Source organism: Gigantopelta aegis, chromosome 9 (assembly GCF_016097555.1).
Source record: "Gigantopelta aegis isolate Gae_Host chromosome 9, Gae_host_genome, whole genome shotgun sequence".
Classification (NCBI taxonomy): Eukaryota; Metazoa; Mollusca; class Gastropoda; order Neomphalida; family Peltospiridae; genus Gigantopelta; species Gigantopelta aegis.
Genome location: NC_054707.1, coordinates 71,897,441 through 71,912,602, shown reverse-complemented (window position 1 = coordinate 71,912,602; position 15,162 = coordinate 71,897,441). Strand labels below are relative to the sequence as shown.

The 15,162-nt window shown below is 40.5% G+C and overlaps 1 protein-coding gene across 1 annotated transcript in view; it reads right to left on the bottom strand.

Annotated features, from left to right (window-relative positions):
- Positions 1–10,934, bottom strand: part of LOC121381242 (potassium voltage-gated channel subfamily H member 7-like) — a 58,561-nt gene extending 47,627 nt beyond the window's left edge. The window contains exons 1-3 of the mRNA XM_041510468.1: positions 10,822–10,934; positions 9,120–9,386; positions 5,029–5,247 (exon numbers count right to left, since the gene is read on the bottom strand). Of these exons, the coding sequence (XP_041366402.1) occupies positions 5,029–5,247; positions 9,120–9,386; positions 10,822–10,920 (585 nt within the window). The 5' untranslated portion in view covers positions 10,921–10,934. The remainder of the gene's footprint in view (positions 1–5,028; positions 5,248–9,119; positions 9,387–10,821) is intronic.
- Positions 10,935–15,162: the final 4,228 nt, after the last annotated feature.

Sequence of the window (15,162 nt, the reverse complement as noted above, 5' to 3'; positions counted from 1 at the left end):
CACATGTAAATACCATGCTTCCTGGTCATTTCGTACCCTAGTCATTTCGTACCATTGCAAAAAGTCATTTCGTACATTAGTTATTTCGTACCATTGTGAGAAGTCTTTCCATATCATAGTCATTTCATACCAGTATATAAAAAACGAATCGACCATAACATAAAAGCAGTGGTTTTTTGTTTTGTTTTTTAAATTTACTTTGACAGTTTAAAAATCAGAACACATTATTGTGCAGCATATCGTTATTGATTTACCATAACACCTGTCAACTGTTATTTCCATTTTACCTGACAAGAGCCGTATTTGGTATGTACTACAAACGGCCAACTTCGATGTTTTCTGAAACTGGCTCAATTGACCAAAGTGTGCTTTTTTTTTACATTCATAATTAATAAATATGCTAATAATAATAAATAAATAAATAAATAAATATGAACAATTTTTTTAAGTTACCAGCTGAAATGGTTGAATATTACTTATTATTACTTATTATCTTATTTCTTTAAGAAATAAACAATAACAACCACTGAAAACATTGACTACCCTATCGATTACCAAATCAGCCAAATTCTCATGTTTATTACTTATACACAATGACAATATCTTTTTTGTTTTTGCTGATCAAAAAACGCCCTTAAATTAACAACAAATTTGTTTCAGTGTATGGTACGAAATTACTTGATCTTTTTTTAGGGACAAAATTAAATATTTAATGTTTTATAAAGTCAGTTGCAGGTGGTGTTTGCATCTTATATACGTAATTAGATTGGGTACGATATGACTTTCAATTTTGCAATGGTACGAAAGGACCAAATTAGGTACGAAATGACTATGGTACAAAAGAACCAAGCTACGAAATGACTATGGTACGAAAGGACCAAGGTACGAAGTGACTAGCAACCGGCCGAAACGACCAGATACCCATAAAATTGCACCATCACAGTATTATGAGTATAATGCTTGGGTTGGGGCGAGTTGACTAATGGACAAAGTTCCGATCTTTCCAACATCTATAGATCTCTATAGCTATAAGTACAAGTGACCCTAACCCTAAATGTTAGAACGATCAGAAGGCTTGCCAAGCCGAAGGCAATAGAAAAGAGACAAGATCAAAAAGTTGTTGAAGTTGAAAAAAAAGAAGAAAAAAAAGAAGAACATTATTATGAAATCTTGGAATTGTTATCGGCATCATTTCTACTTGTTTCTTTTAAAATGCGTCCATTCGTATCGCTTAGTTTAACGAAAAAAGAATTTGTAATACTACTGACTTGTAGGAAACAAATGGAAAGTCGTTGGTAATCAATGCAAAACGTCAATATTAAAAAATAAATAACATTAAAAACGTACTTTCCATACGGTTCGTCCACTGGACAATTCGTCCACGGACGATTGGTCCACTCGATGACTGCATTTTTTTCATTCATATCAATAGTTATTTCTTTGACATTGTAATCGTTTCTTAACATTATTTTGTGGTATACTATAACCAAAAAAGTAAAATAGAGTTAGAATTCAACATTAATATCCATTTTTATTAACTGTTTGTATTCATTATCATGCCCCGGACGATTCGTCCACTGACGATTCGTCCACTCGCTCGTACATTATCTCGCATGTCACGATGTGGTAAATAGGTAATGCAAGCCTCCGCGTCGGAAGACTTTATTACCCCCCCCCCCCCCCCCCCCCCCCATGTCATGTTCTCCTTCAATGGCGTACATTATATCCACTGTACCCTCCCTCGTCACGTTATCCCCATATGCCTAATAACCTCGAAATAAAATAAAAACTCGTTGTCTTCAATTCCAATATAATTAAATGTACATTAAAAAACAATTCAACAAAACAACAAATGTCATTCAAACAAAGCGTGTTGTTTTAGACGCGACTTGATTCAACTTTCCGGATCTCGTTTCACGGACTGCGATTTTGTGTGTCCGTTGACTGGTGATCCAGTTGTCTCTCGAACGATGAGGTTGTGTTCAGAGAACGTGGCGATTTCTCTCCCCCCCACCCTAGGGGCTGTGCTTCGTTCGCTTGGGCCTTTGGCCAAGTATAGAATTGAGCACAATGGAGACTCAGCGACCGTGACGCTACACTACGGTAGCGAGACGAAGCGACGCGCAACCAGTAGAAGACGGAGGAGGCGACCTAAGACTACACAGGGGGAGCCTAACTTGGCGGCCCAACCGCCAGTGGCGGCTCCACCTGTTCCGAAGAGGAGGACGAGATGCGGAACGGTGCAGGGTGATCCAAACCCGGTGGCTAAACCACCGGGGGCGGTTCATTCTGCTATACCGGCTTCACCCACTCGACCGAAGCACTCGCCAGGAACCATCCAGGGGGGACCAAAGCTGTCAGCTCCACTGACAGTGGAGGCTCCTCCTGTTGAGGGTACTTCATCGATGGACACGGGACACGTGGTCGTTCTTGACCCGCCGGAAACTCCACCACCACCTCCGGTTGTTGTTGAAAAACCAGCGGAGATCCAGCGAGAGTCCAAAAGGAGGAAGATGTCTTCGGTCACCTCACCGAAGAAGTCCGACCAAACCGACTGGACCATCGTCTGCGATAAACTCCCAGCTAAGTATAGAAGAGCGGTCATTGGCGATTTCACCGACCCAGAACAACTCAAAGGACCCTGGTCAGACAAGCACTGGCGCCAACTTCCGACAGGACAAGGGAAGTACCAGATCCGGGGGACCAACCACTCCAACCAACTTTATGTGACAGCGCAGCAGGACGGGCTGTACAGACAAGGACTCCTGATGCCTGCGATGCCCAACGCGACCATTCATCGCATCTTAAAGATGGTACTGCGGGACATCTACACAGGAGCCCTTGAACGTAACAACCAGTATTTGATGGAAGGACTCCCCAACTTCTCACCTGATCAGCCCATCAACTCACCATGAGTCCTGCTGCGCCAACCTTAACTAGGACAGGTAACCTCCTTTTTGGGCTTAGTTGGACTTTAAATACTTTTCGATCGAGCTGCAAAATTCGTATGTTTATTTTTTTATAAATAGTCCAACGCAATTTACTTCGGCGCCCGTTCAATTGCTCAAATCACCTTAAAACCTTTTCGGCCGAGCAGACAAACTTATTTTTGGGTTTAAATTCTTAGTCCGGACATGATGTTAGGTGCAGTTATTCTCCGTAGACTTTAGGTTTTTCTAGTTAGACCCGAAGGAATCGAAATTCAGCCAGTCAGAACACGGCCCATTTTCGGTGTCTACTAGTCGGTCCGCGCAGTCGCTAGACACAACTAAATTCTTATTCCAAAATCTGCCCACTTCAAACTTATCCCCCACCCTTTTCTGTCCTGGACTTAGTCACTGGCAAAGGCCAGAGATTATGCCCAGGACAGACATGCTTGAAACCTTCGTGGTATATGAGCATGTAAATAAATATTGGAATGGAATGGTGATCGCATTGAGTCAGTTTTGTCGGAATCGAACGAAAGGATCGGCGATCTCCGTAAACCCCCCCTCCCCCCCCAAAAAAAAACCCCACAAAAACCCCGCGCACTTACTGAAATGTGCATCTGCTAGATCGGGGAACTTTCTCGGATTGAATCATTGCTAAAACTAGGTTGTAGAATCGAACTTTTTGTTGAACTTTGGAGTAATCATCTATCAACAATCGAAGAAGTTGGGTCATAACCCCTACCCACCCCCCTATGAAAATCTCAACGGATTTACACGATTTGGAAAAACGATCCTTAGAGACCCAGAAAAATCGGAAAATCCGGCATATGCCGGAAAACTTTCACCCATGGAAATGTACTGGGGAAATAAAAACCCAGTGGACGAATCGCCCGGAACTGATTTTTTGTAGTGGACGAATCGTCTCGAGTTCGTCCGTGGACAAATTGTCCAGTAGACGAATCGACTGCATCCCAAAAACGTGTACTCACCGAAGCCATGTTGAATATTGCATTGTGGGAAATTTGTGTTCTCGTCATCACTGCGACCTCTGACCTTCACCTTTCCGCGAGGATTTCAAATAATCGTGTCATGGGGAATCCCGAAAGTATTGTTCTATGTAAGTATTTCAATTTCGCACTTTTCATTGATTTTTTTACACAAATGTATTACAGGTGAGTTTACTAATCCATATTACTGTCTATTTTATTAGCTTTTAAGTCAGGAATGTCCCTTTAAGTTTATTTTGAATTTAGGCCAAACTAATTAAAAGAAACATATTAAACTAACCCGGGGTTAATTTAACTATGCTTTCAACATTGGGCCTAGGGGTGTGATCATTCGTGCTCCTCTCCACGCCCACCTGAAAGAGTGCGGCAAATCACTCGCCTTGCAATAGCCTTTTTTAATATATATTATTTGAAACTGCTTATATGATTGCCCGTCTAGCACACTTTCAGGAGAGTGATCTTCAACTAGTCCTGATTTTGTTTTTCTCATGGCAAAAATCAATTAAATCAAATCAAACTGACAGAAAGAGAACATAGCAGCATTCTAGACCTTGTTGAAAATGGGGGGGGGGGGGGGGGGGGGGCACTTCGAACATTTACCCACTGATATGCTATTTGGTTTAGAGCTACCTATGGGGTGGGGCAGAATGCAAGGGTAATGAAGTCTATTGAACAGCACCGAAGAGATACATTCCCCTGAAACAAATACCCCCACCAAAAGAAGAAAAGAAAGGGAAAAAAAAGAAGAAAAATCTAACAAACCAACCAAGCAACACACCAAAGCCAAATAATTATATTCTTGAATCAAGAATATAAATACAAAACTAAATCTCCTGTCTATAGAATTATGTGATAAAATACATCTGAAAAGAATTACTGCATTAAGAGTGTAATGGCGGCTTGTACTTCAATCTCAGTCTAAATCTAAATCTCATTCCAAAAATCTATTCAAATATTTATACACAATCCAATTGAAATTGTTTACTGTATCTACAAGCACATAGTCATTGGTGCACCTGTGGAGAGGTGGTTCAATACGGAGAAGAAGAAAAAGAAGAAGAAGAAGAAGAAGAAGGAGAAATTGAACTTACGTCGCTGGTGCCTGAGCCGAAGAGCAGCAGATCGAATGGGATGGCGGCGATGGTGTCGATGACGAACCAGCCCTTGATGTAGTTGAAGGCGATCTGCTGCTGGTCGCTCATCACCTCGCCGTTCTGCACGAACGTCGTCCGGAAGTTGATAAGGATGTCCACGATGAACATGATGTCAACGACGAGGTCGACGATCACGAGCGGGTCGGCGTGCCCGGCCTGGAGTAAGAACATAAATGAATACATCTCAGGGGACGAAATTGGATGACATTTCTGCCGAACATTTTCGGTCCGGAAAGCTACGAATTCTGCCGAACCGAATCAAAACCTGCTAGATCAAACATGATTATAAAAATAAGTTAAAGTTTGTTTTATTTAATGATACCACTAAAGCAAATTGATTCGTTATTTATCAGCTATTGGATGTCAAATATTTGGTACTTTAGACACATAGTGTTACAGAGGAAACCCGCTACATTAGTAAAAAGGGATGTCTTATATGCACCAACCCACACATATGGTAGCACATACCACGACCTGCCAGTTGTGGAGCACTGGCAGGAAGGAGAAATAGCCAAATGGGTCCACTGACGGGAATCGTTCCTAGACCGACCGCGCAGCAGGCGAGCGTTTTACCACTGGGCAACGGTTTGCACACACACCCACGCCCCACCCCCGTCCCTTCCCAAACATAATCATAAAGTATAAACGTAGACTAATTTCCAGCCCGATGTTCACCGGTATAAACCGTCCGGATAGGCAGTATTTCGAACCCTGCATCTTTGAAACGGATGTACCAGCAAGAATTACACTTAGGGATAGACTTCCGAAGTAAATGAAGATATCAAGCCAGGAAAAAACTTCACACACTCTGTCATATGAATGTGATTGAAATAAATGTATATTTGGTCAACATCACTGATGCCATTATTTATTTGCTTGTTTTACTAGTTTATTTATTTTATTTATTTGTTTAACTGTTATTATTTATTTTCTGAAGGAAATGTTTATTTAACGACGCACTCAACACATTTTATTTACGGTTATATGACGTCGGACATACGGTTAAGGACCACACATATATTGAGAGAGAAAACCCGCTGTCGCCACTTCATGGGCTACTCTTTTCGATTAGCAGCAAGGGATCTTTTATATGCACCATCCTACAGATAGGATAGTACATACCACGGCCTTTGTTACATCAGTTGTGGAGCACTGTCTGGAACGAGAAATACTTGTTTTATGTTTCTTTATTTGTTTGTTTATATAACTAATAATATAACTATCCGTTACTGCCTGTCTCGGACAGAGAGCCAAACAGCTAAGCTTTGTGTCCGGGACAGCGTGCATGTACCTTAATTACATATTTAGCAAGAAACTATTCGACAATTCATTATAACCATCAGCTCGGGAACATATGCTTTGAAATAATAATAATAATAATAATAATAATAATAATAATAATAATAATAATAATAATAATAATAATAATAATAAATAAGAAGAAGAAGAAGAAGAAGAAGAAGAAGAAGAAGAAAGGGAAGAAGAAGAAAAAGAACTCACAAGAAATAAAGAGAAAAAACGGTTCTTATTCTCAAATAATCGCAGTTCCAAGCTTTGCTAAGGCAGGTTTATTTCTCTTAAATAAAAAAATAAGCGACATAAAAAATCTCATCAGTACTGTTATTAAACTGAAAATCGCTCAAAGTGTTTATTTTTTCTTTAAAAATTTCATTTCGCCCGACATTTGTTTTCTCATCAACATCAGTGATGGCTGATTAATCCAGGAACTTGGTTTGGTCCCTTCTAAAAACACATGTTCTGAGTTGTTCCACTGTAAAACAGTTCCAGCTAATGAAACATCACATGACACTTTAAAAATCACGTTTACGTAAATTTCCTCGTTTGAAATAGTAATTTTTGCACGTCCCATATCTTGTCATATTTGTTGTAGCTAAAAAGGCGGGAGACAAAAAATACCCCAACTCTCTTTACATTTGGAATCTGTACTTTTAAATTGTGAGCGTATACTCTCCAAAGCTGTACGACTATATGCATATTAAATAAGGAGTGGACTTGAACGGCACACAAATAGCAAAAAACTGCATTTTATTTGAGTCTAGACTTCCTAATTTGAGCCGCAAAGCCCAGATTTTAAAGATTTATTAGAACGTTTCTGGTGACACTTATTGTAAATGAGTAGCACTCGATGACATTGCTGTTACGGAAATGACCAATCGGCACTTGTAGGAGAAAATCTCCGCGGTACCAATGAAAATGGAAATTATAAAACGCTATGGCAATAATTTCCACTTATATCAGATCTACAAAGGTCAAGTGTATTCAGAATCGATTAAAATATCGTTTACTAATTGTAACCGTAAGACGACGCTGCTTAAGTGTGGTCTGAGACCGCAAGAAGGAAGTCATCGGCGTTTCACATCGTTTAACACTTTAAGAATTCCACTTCTGACAATATAGTACTGCAGTAGTATACATGGACATAGTACATCAATAATGACACTGATTGGACTGAATACTAGCACTGCTTCGTAGTCAAAGGTGCCAGTCGTTAAGTAAACGAGAAGCGCCATAGGGATATCAACCTATCACCTACAACACTTACGTTCTATGACAGCCATTTCATTTAAGTATCTCTTTTTGTTCCCTTCGAGACACAACCTTTAGCAGCAAATGTCTGAAGACTGAACTAATTTGTAGAGACAAAAAGCTATATGGACCTAGGAATAATGACCAAATTAAAGAAGCTTGAATCATTGATTTTAGCTTTAAAACTATATGCAATAAGAGAGTGTGTTCCGGACGGGATACACAAGGAAACTCTTAAAGGGACATACCCTAGTTTCAATCCGTTAAAAATAACACTAAGTTTAGTGACTTTGAAATGGTGAAATACCCCCTAAAATAGACTAAAACTCGACTCCATAACTGTTACTTCTTAGACGCACGTGCGTTTTTAAAAATATGAGAAATGCATTTTGTGATATTAAAAACACCAAGATGACTAAAAACACTTCGAATGTACGGAAATTGATAATCTAACCCATAAAAACTAAGTAAAATATGATTTCAATTATCAAAAAACGGCTAAAATAGTAAAAAATATGCCTTAGTGTTTAAAAACTAGGGTATGTCCCTTTAAATATACCGTTGGAAATAAGGAGTACGGGATCACAGAAAAAGTAACAGCAAACAATAATTTCAACCAAAATCCTCAACCCTAGTGTGAGACGTTGACCGTTATACTGGCAGTCAAGTCAACACTACTGACATTCAATCCCACATTACAACTTTGTATCAAATACAGACATTGCTATATGCTAGTAACTTGAATTAAATTGGGTCTACAATTACATGTGTTCCCTTATTTCGTTCCCAGGCCGTGGGGGGGGGGGGGGGGGGGGGGGGGGGGGAGCGTTGTCTAGACCCTAGCGAGCGAAGTTTCTAATGGGGAAGGAAAGTCAGGCTGCCCCGGAAAATATATATTGAAAAACAGGAAAATGCGTTTGAGCAGGAGGGGTTTCAACCTCAGAAACCCTCCCCTAAACACGCGCTTGTTTTCATCAGTATATGAAACGTCCCATGACTAACGATTCCGGATACGCACCGGGGTCATGTTTTATGAAGCGATCTTAGCGCTTAGGTCACCTTAAGTGTATAGTTAACTTATGCACATAACGTGATCGTAGCACTAAGATCAGTTCGTAAAACGGGTCCCTGGACGTTCCCTTATTTATTTTTATCAGTTTATAAAATGAGCCAGGACTAATATTTCGTGATACGCACTTGGGCGTTCTGTTTGCGAGTCTCCGAGTCCTAGTTGAGTTTGACCATGACTAATATTTCGTGATACGCACCTTGGCGTTCTGTTTGCGAGCCTCCGAGTCCTAGTTGAGTTTGACCATAACTGATATGTCCTGATACGCACCTGGGCGTTCTGTTTGCGAGTCTCCGAGTCCTAATTGTGTTTGACCATGACTAATATTTCCTGATACGCACCTGGGCGTTCTGTTTGCGAGTCTCCGAGTCCTAGTTGTGTTTGACTATGACTAATATTTCGTGATACGCACCTGGGCGTTCTGTTTGCGAGTCTCCGAGTCCTGGTTCAGTTTGACCTTGATCCCGTCCTCGTTGAGGAGGAATGCGGCTGAGTAGGGCGTGAGGACGGCGGTGTACAGCACGAGCAATAGGATGATCCAGTCCCAGACGGCCTTGAACGGCGAGTAGTGCAGGATGATGAACTTGGTGCGCGCGCGCTGCAGCTTGCTCACTGGTTGGGGCTCCATCGAGCTGTGTTCGTCTGACTCGTCCTTGTCGCTCTGGATCTCGGGGTCCTGCTGGAGAAGAAAGGAATGTTCTGTTAAACAGCGCCTTGCTAAGATGATACTAAGTAAGAAAGGATTGGGGTTGGGGTGGGTGTTGCTCACCGGCTGGGGCTCCACCGAGTTGTGTTCGTCAGACTCGTCCTTGCCGCTCTGGATCTCAGGGTCCTGCTGGAGAAGAAAGGAATGCTGCGTTAAACAGCGCCAGGACTAGCCTAAAACAACTACAGGAGGGACGGGGATGGTGGTGGGTGGTGGTGAGGAACACAAAACGTTTAGCTGTTCTTGTTTGACTCGTCATTGCCGCTATGGATCTCAGGGTCCTGCTGGAGAAGAAAGGAATATCGGTTAAAGAGCGCAAAATATATACCTGTCTAAAACAACTACAGGAGGGACAGGGGCAGTGAACCCCCCTCCACACCCCACACCCACACACACACACCCCAAAAAAAGAAGAAGTGCTTGGCTGACTCGTTATTGCCGCTATGGATCTCGGGGCCATGCTTAAGAAGAAACAGCGCTATGAGGCAAAATAATAACTACAAGAGAGACGGGGAGGGGGTATGGTTGACAGTTAAAAAAACATGTAGTTTGTTCACTGGCTGAGGCTCACTGAGATTGCCGCTCTGGATTTAGGGGTCTTGCTGGAGTAGAAGGGAATGTCGGTTAAACAGCGCCGTCGTATCTAGCCTAAAATAACTACGGGAGGAAAAACGCAGTTTCTAAATTAACCACAGGAGGAAAAGCACAGTTTCTAAATTAACTACGTGAGGGAAAGCACGGTTCCTAAAATAACCACAGGAGGAAAAGCACAGTTCCTAAAATAACCACAGGAGGAAAAACACGATTCCTAAAATAACCACGGGAGGAAAAGCACGGTTCCTAAATTAACTACGGGAGGAAAAGCACAGTTCCTAAATTAACCACAGGAGGAAAAGCACAGTTCCTAAATTAACCACAGGAGGAAAAGCACAGTTCCTAAAATAATCACGGAATAGGGGAGGAAGGGGCAGTGAAATTATGTTTTGTTTTAGTTACATACTTCGCCCATTCTTCCCCAGCTTAATAAAATACGTTTTATTCCCCATGTTTTTCTGAGGAGCACCTGCGCCCTATACTATCGCTAGTTACAAGCCTAATATAATAAAATTACCTCAGCACGCTATTTAATCCGAGGTTAAGTGTGAGGCATGTGATAATTACGACACTTGGTCTACAGAAAATTTCACAATATCCAGAAACCATTATTATGGTCCCAGCAAGACCGAAATAACTAGGGTGAGAGTTGAAAATGAAGAAACGAAGGTGCATAGGCTTTACGAGATGACTCTTACCTAGGGTATGTGAGTGTTTGTGTGTCCCTTATACGCACCATATGTAGCATGAAATGACACGAAAGTTAGCAAACTAATCACAAATATGATAACAAGCACTAATTAAAGGTACTTACTTTCTTGTCCTTCCCTTTGTGAGGTTGTAGTTTACTGGCTTCATCGGACACTCGGCGAGTCTGACCACGCCCTCTGAACTCTCTCAGTACCTTCAGCATGATGATTTTACTTTTAGCCTGGAATTATAATTTTAAAAAAAACTTAGTTCGACTTTAATCTAATATATATGTTTGTTTAGAAGTACCGGTTCCAGTGTGTACTAGTATTAAGCTAATATGTTCTATTTTCTTGCTTGTAATACCGTGTGCACTTTTGGTCGTTCTGGTGGATCTACAAATATATTTTACTTTCCGCTGTCTGAATCTCACTGACCAGGTAGATCTGTATCTAAATAGTAACATATTTACTCATAGCTCTCCATAGCATAGTGGTTTAGCAATCGTCTGTAGGACTTGTAAGTGATGGGTTCGAATCTCAGTACCACATCAAGGCAGAGAACGTTTTCTTCGGTCAATAAATAAACAAATAAATAAATGTCTCCGTCTGTCTGTCTGTCTGTCTGTCTGTCTCTGTCTCTGTCTCTCTCTCTGTGTGTGTGTGTATATATATATTTCTGTCTCTCTAACGCCAGAAGTTCCGGATCTGCACAATACGATAAAACATTGTCAAACAAAATTATGTATCGGCACAAGGCAGTGTCCTGTCAAGGGTTTTATCTATAGGAGGACTGCCACTCCAACTCTGGTTTGCTAAATCTCAATTAACGCAAGGCAGAGCCAACACGTTAAACCGTTATGTTGTTAACTACGTCCTTGTTTTCGGTTGAATAATGAACTTTATACATGTGAAACATTTTCGTATATTAAAAATAATTAATTAGCATCTGAATAAATGCTGGACCCGCTGAAAAATATCCCTTATTATGAATCAGAAGAACGTAGTCTATCATTTGATGTTAAGAGTTTGTTTTGTTTAACGAAACCACTAGATCACACTGATTTATTAATCATCGGCTATTTGATCTAAAATATTTGGTAATTTTGACATATAGTCTTAGAGAGGAAACTTTTCCATTGGTAGCAGACGGTATTTTATATGATAGCACATACCACGGCCTTTGATATACGTCATGGTGCACTGGCTATAACGAGAAATAGCGAAATGCGCCCACTGGCGGGGATCGATCCCAGCATGAAAAATGTAGTCTATCATTTGACGTGATTGCAGTAACAATAATGATACGAGAAAGATGAACAAATAACATGTAGCAGCTGCACCAAATTTAAAAGTTATTTCGTTTAACGACATCACTAGAGCACATTTATTTATTAATCATCGGGCTATTGGATGTCAAACATTTCGTCATTTTTGACTTGAAGTCTTAGAGAAAACCCGCTAAATTTTTTCCATTACCAGCAAGTGATTTTTGGTATGCACCATCCCACAGACAGGAGTATAGCTGCCAACAACACAGCCAACTCAGAGATGCTCACTGGCCAACACCGAAAAACACAGAAGAAAAACGTTATGGAGACCAGGAATTCCTCCGTGTCACTGTGAGATTCATCCTGACAGCAAATATCTCCCTGTGATATCATTATAAGAAGGAACGAAAAGAAGAAGAAGAAGCTGCACCATTGCGTATTAATAAACAAAACAAACATGCACACACAACTAAGTGCAGGCGTGTGCGCGGGAATTTTAGCAAGAGAGGTGGGAGGTCTTGACTGTGGCAACTGAACTTTATAGGGGAGTCGAGCCATGCTCCTCTGGAAAATATATTAAGAAAAAAGAAAATGTGCTTGAGCAGGGAGGGGTTTCGACCCCGGAAACCTTCCACCCGAGTCTGCTGAGTTGTTACACAAGCCTTCCTTTCCTTTTTATTTGAGAACGGTCGCAGATAGGTCGGTTAGCAAGGCATGAACTATGAACGCGATCGTATTTGTCACGGAAACATGTCGTCGAACTCAATAAATCTGTCACACGCAGGAATCGTTAGCCGCTATAATCGGCAGTGATCCGTCATATACCGGACCGCGGAACAATGCGACCCGTCACTCAGAACGACAGACGGATGTACAAGAGCTTGTCATATCAGTGCATACATGGCAAGTAAGACGAAATTAATTAGTTTATTATGTAAAACCCAGACGTATTATTGATATTCGCTTGATAAACTTTAGCAATGACAAAGTTTTGTTTATAATTATGTATCTTTATTTTTAAATTCAGAATTTAGGCCTAAAAATAAGTGTGTGTTTCTGCGAATGTTCTTAAAATAGGTAAAATAGGTAAATACGGCAGATGATTTTTATAAATACTTTTATTACATTCATTCCAGATAAAATGTTATGTATGTATTTTTTACCTTTGTTTTAATAAAAAAGAAAAACAAAAGAAGACATATTATAAATCGAAAACAAAATAGTATGGCCCTTTTGTGTACGTAGGATCGGGTTCCAGGGAACAATACTTTTGTTAATGGAGGAAAAATAAAATAAAATAAAGAAAGGAAGAATAAAAAATAAAATAAAATGCATGCACATAACAGGGGTTTCCCCAGGGCCGTTAGGCGTAGCGGCCCGACACGCCTTGGTCCGTAGAGTAAGCGCTTTGGCGGCGTGGAAGCGCCTTATATCAATTGCCGCTACGCCTTGATTTGAAGTACTTTAGAAAAACAATTATCACAAGTACGAGCGTGGCAGTCGACTACCTGTTGCAAACAACTTGTGTACCAGTATACCAAGCACACCTAATCACTATGACAAGTAAAACACTTCCTAACTACTCAACAATGGACCAGTCGTCTGCTCATAATTGGTGTTTGGTAATTGTAGCACATCTACTGGGATCGCTAATCTGTCAGGAAGGCGCTTACGCGTAACGGGATTCCCGTGCCGAGCAATCAAGCTTCAAGGACGATCAAAGAAGATGCCCATTGACAATAATTTATATATTCTGCAGTATTTATAATATTATGATAATATTATAAATACTGCAGAATATATAAATTATTGGCAAGCAGTGTGCGTAACGTAACAAATATAGCTTTGTTGTTACAAACACGAAACCCAGTCGATGAATATGTAAATGAAGAATGTTGATGAAGTTTCTTGAATGACTTAGTCTGATTTCATTTCTACTAACACACACTTGGTTTATGTATTGGCAATTGGCAGGCATTATTCAGGATCCAATAAAATCGGTTTAGGGATATTACACACACAACAACAAGCAAGTAAATAGTCCCAACAAGAAATGATAAGTGACATCGATCCTATATATCGTTCATGAAATGCTCTATTAGATGGAAATATAGTACAGCGATAAACACTGGAATCTATCCGTTTAACTGATTGTGATTCAATAGAGTTTATAACACTTAGATTGAGAATGATAGCAGTGATATCGTCTATTGTATTCGATTCTTAATTTGATACAGATACACCCATACGACATTGTATAGTACCTCGATGAACAAAGAATATAATAAGACAACGAATTACGTGGGGTTTTTTTTTTATTTGGGGGGGGGGGGGGGGGGGGCAATTAAAATTATCAAACAGTGAGAAAGGGGGCCGCCAGTCCGGGACAGGAGGTACAAATATCATTTTATACGTGTCATTGCCTCTCTTTTGTATCTGTAAATTGTTTGCATTTGTTTGTCATTGTCTCTTACTTGTACCTGTTATTGTTTGCATTTTGTTTGTTTGTTTATTTATTTGCTTGTCTGTTTTTTGTTTGTTTTGTTTAGAGTACATTGCTTGCAGCAATCTTAAGGCCAATTCATACTTTGATTGCTGACCTCATGCCAAACGGATTTTATTTAATTAGGTAAACTAAAAAGCGTTGCACGAACGCGCATCAACATTTAATATGAACTGTGTTAGAACTACACTGACTTCACTGAAACATGAGGATTAGGTTTGAACAGAAGCAGGACTGGGCGAGTGAACTACTCGCCGACAAGAGTCGGCGGTGAAGTATGAATCTAACTTTAGCCCTCTCCCTTGTAGTCGTGTCTAAAACAGGCTGAAGTAGTCAGTCAGTGGTATTAGTCTAGTTACATTCCACACGCATGCTGAGAATCCCACAACCAAGGATCAAACCACGGCGAAGCTGGATCTGTGTTTGGCAAACACACCATGGCTGAGTTCAGCCAGACCGAGCAGGAAAACGTCTACTAGACTGATTTATTCTCTTCACTGTAAACCAAATGGCCACACACACACATACATGTTTTATGCCGTCTGTTGCCAGATCTGTATTTCTCGCCAGCACAGACTTGGTGCGAGTTTTTTCACATTTGATTCAGTGCGTTTCATTGACTGGCACCATACTCGCCAAACCCAGAACCAGATCCAGACCCAGATCCGGTGCGTTTTAAGCCTAACTTAGTT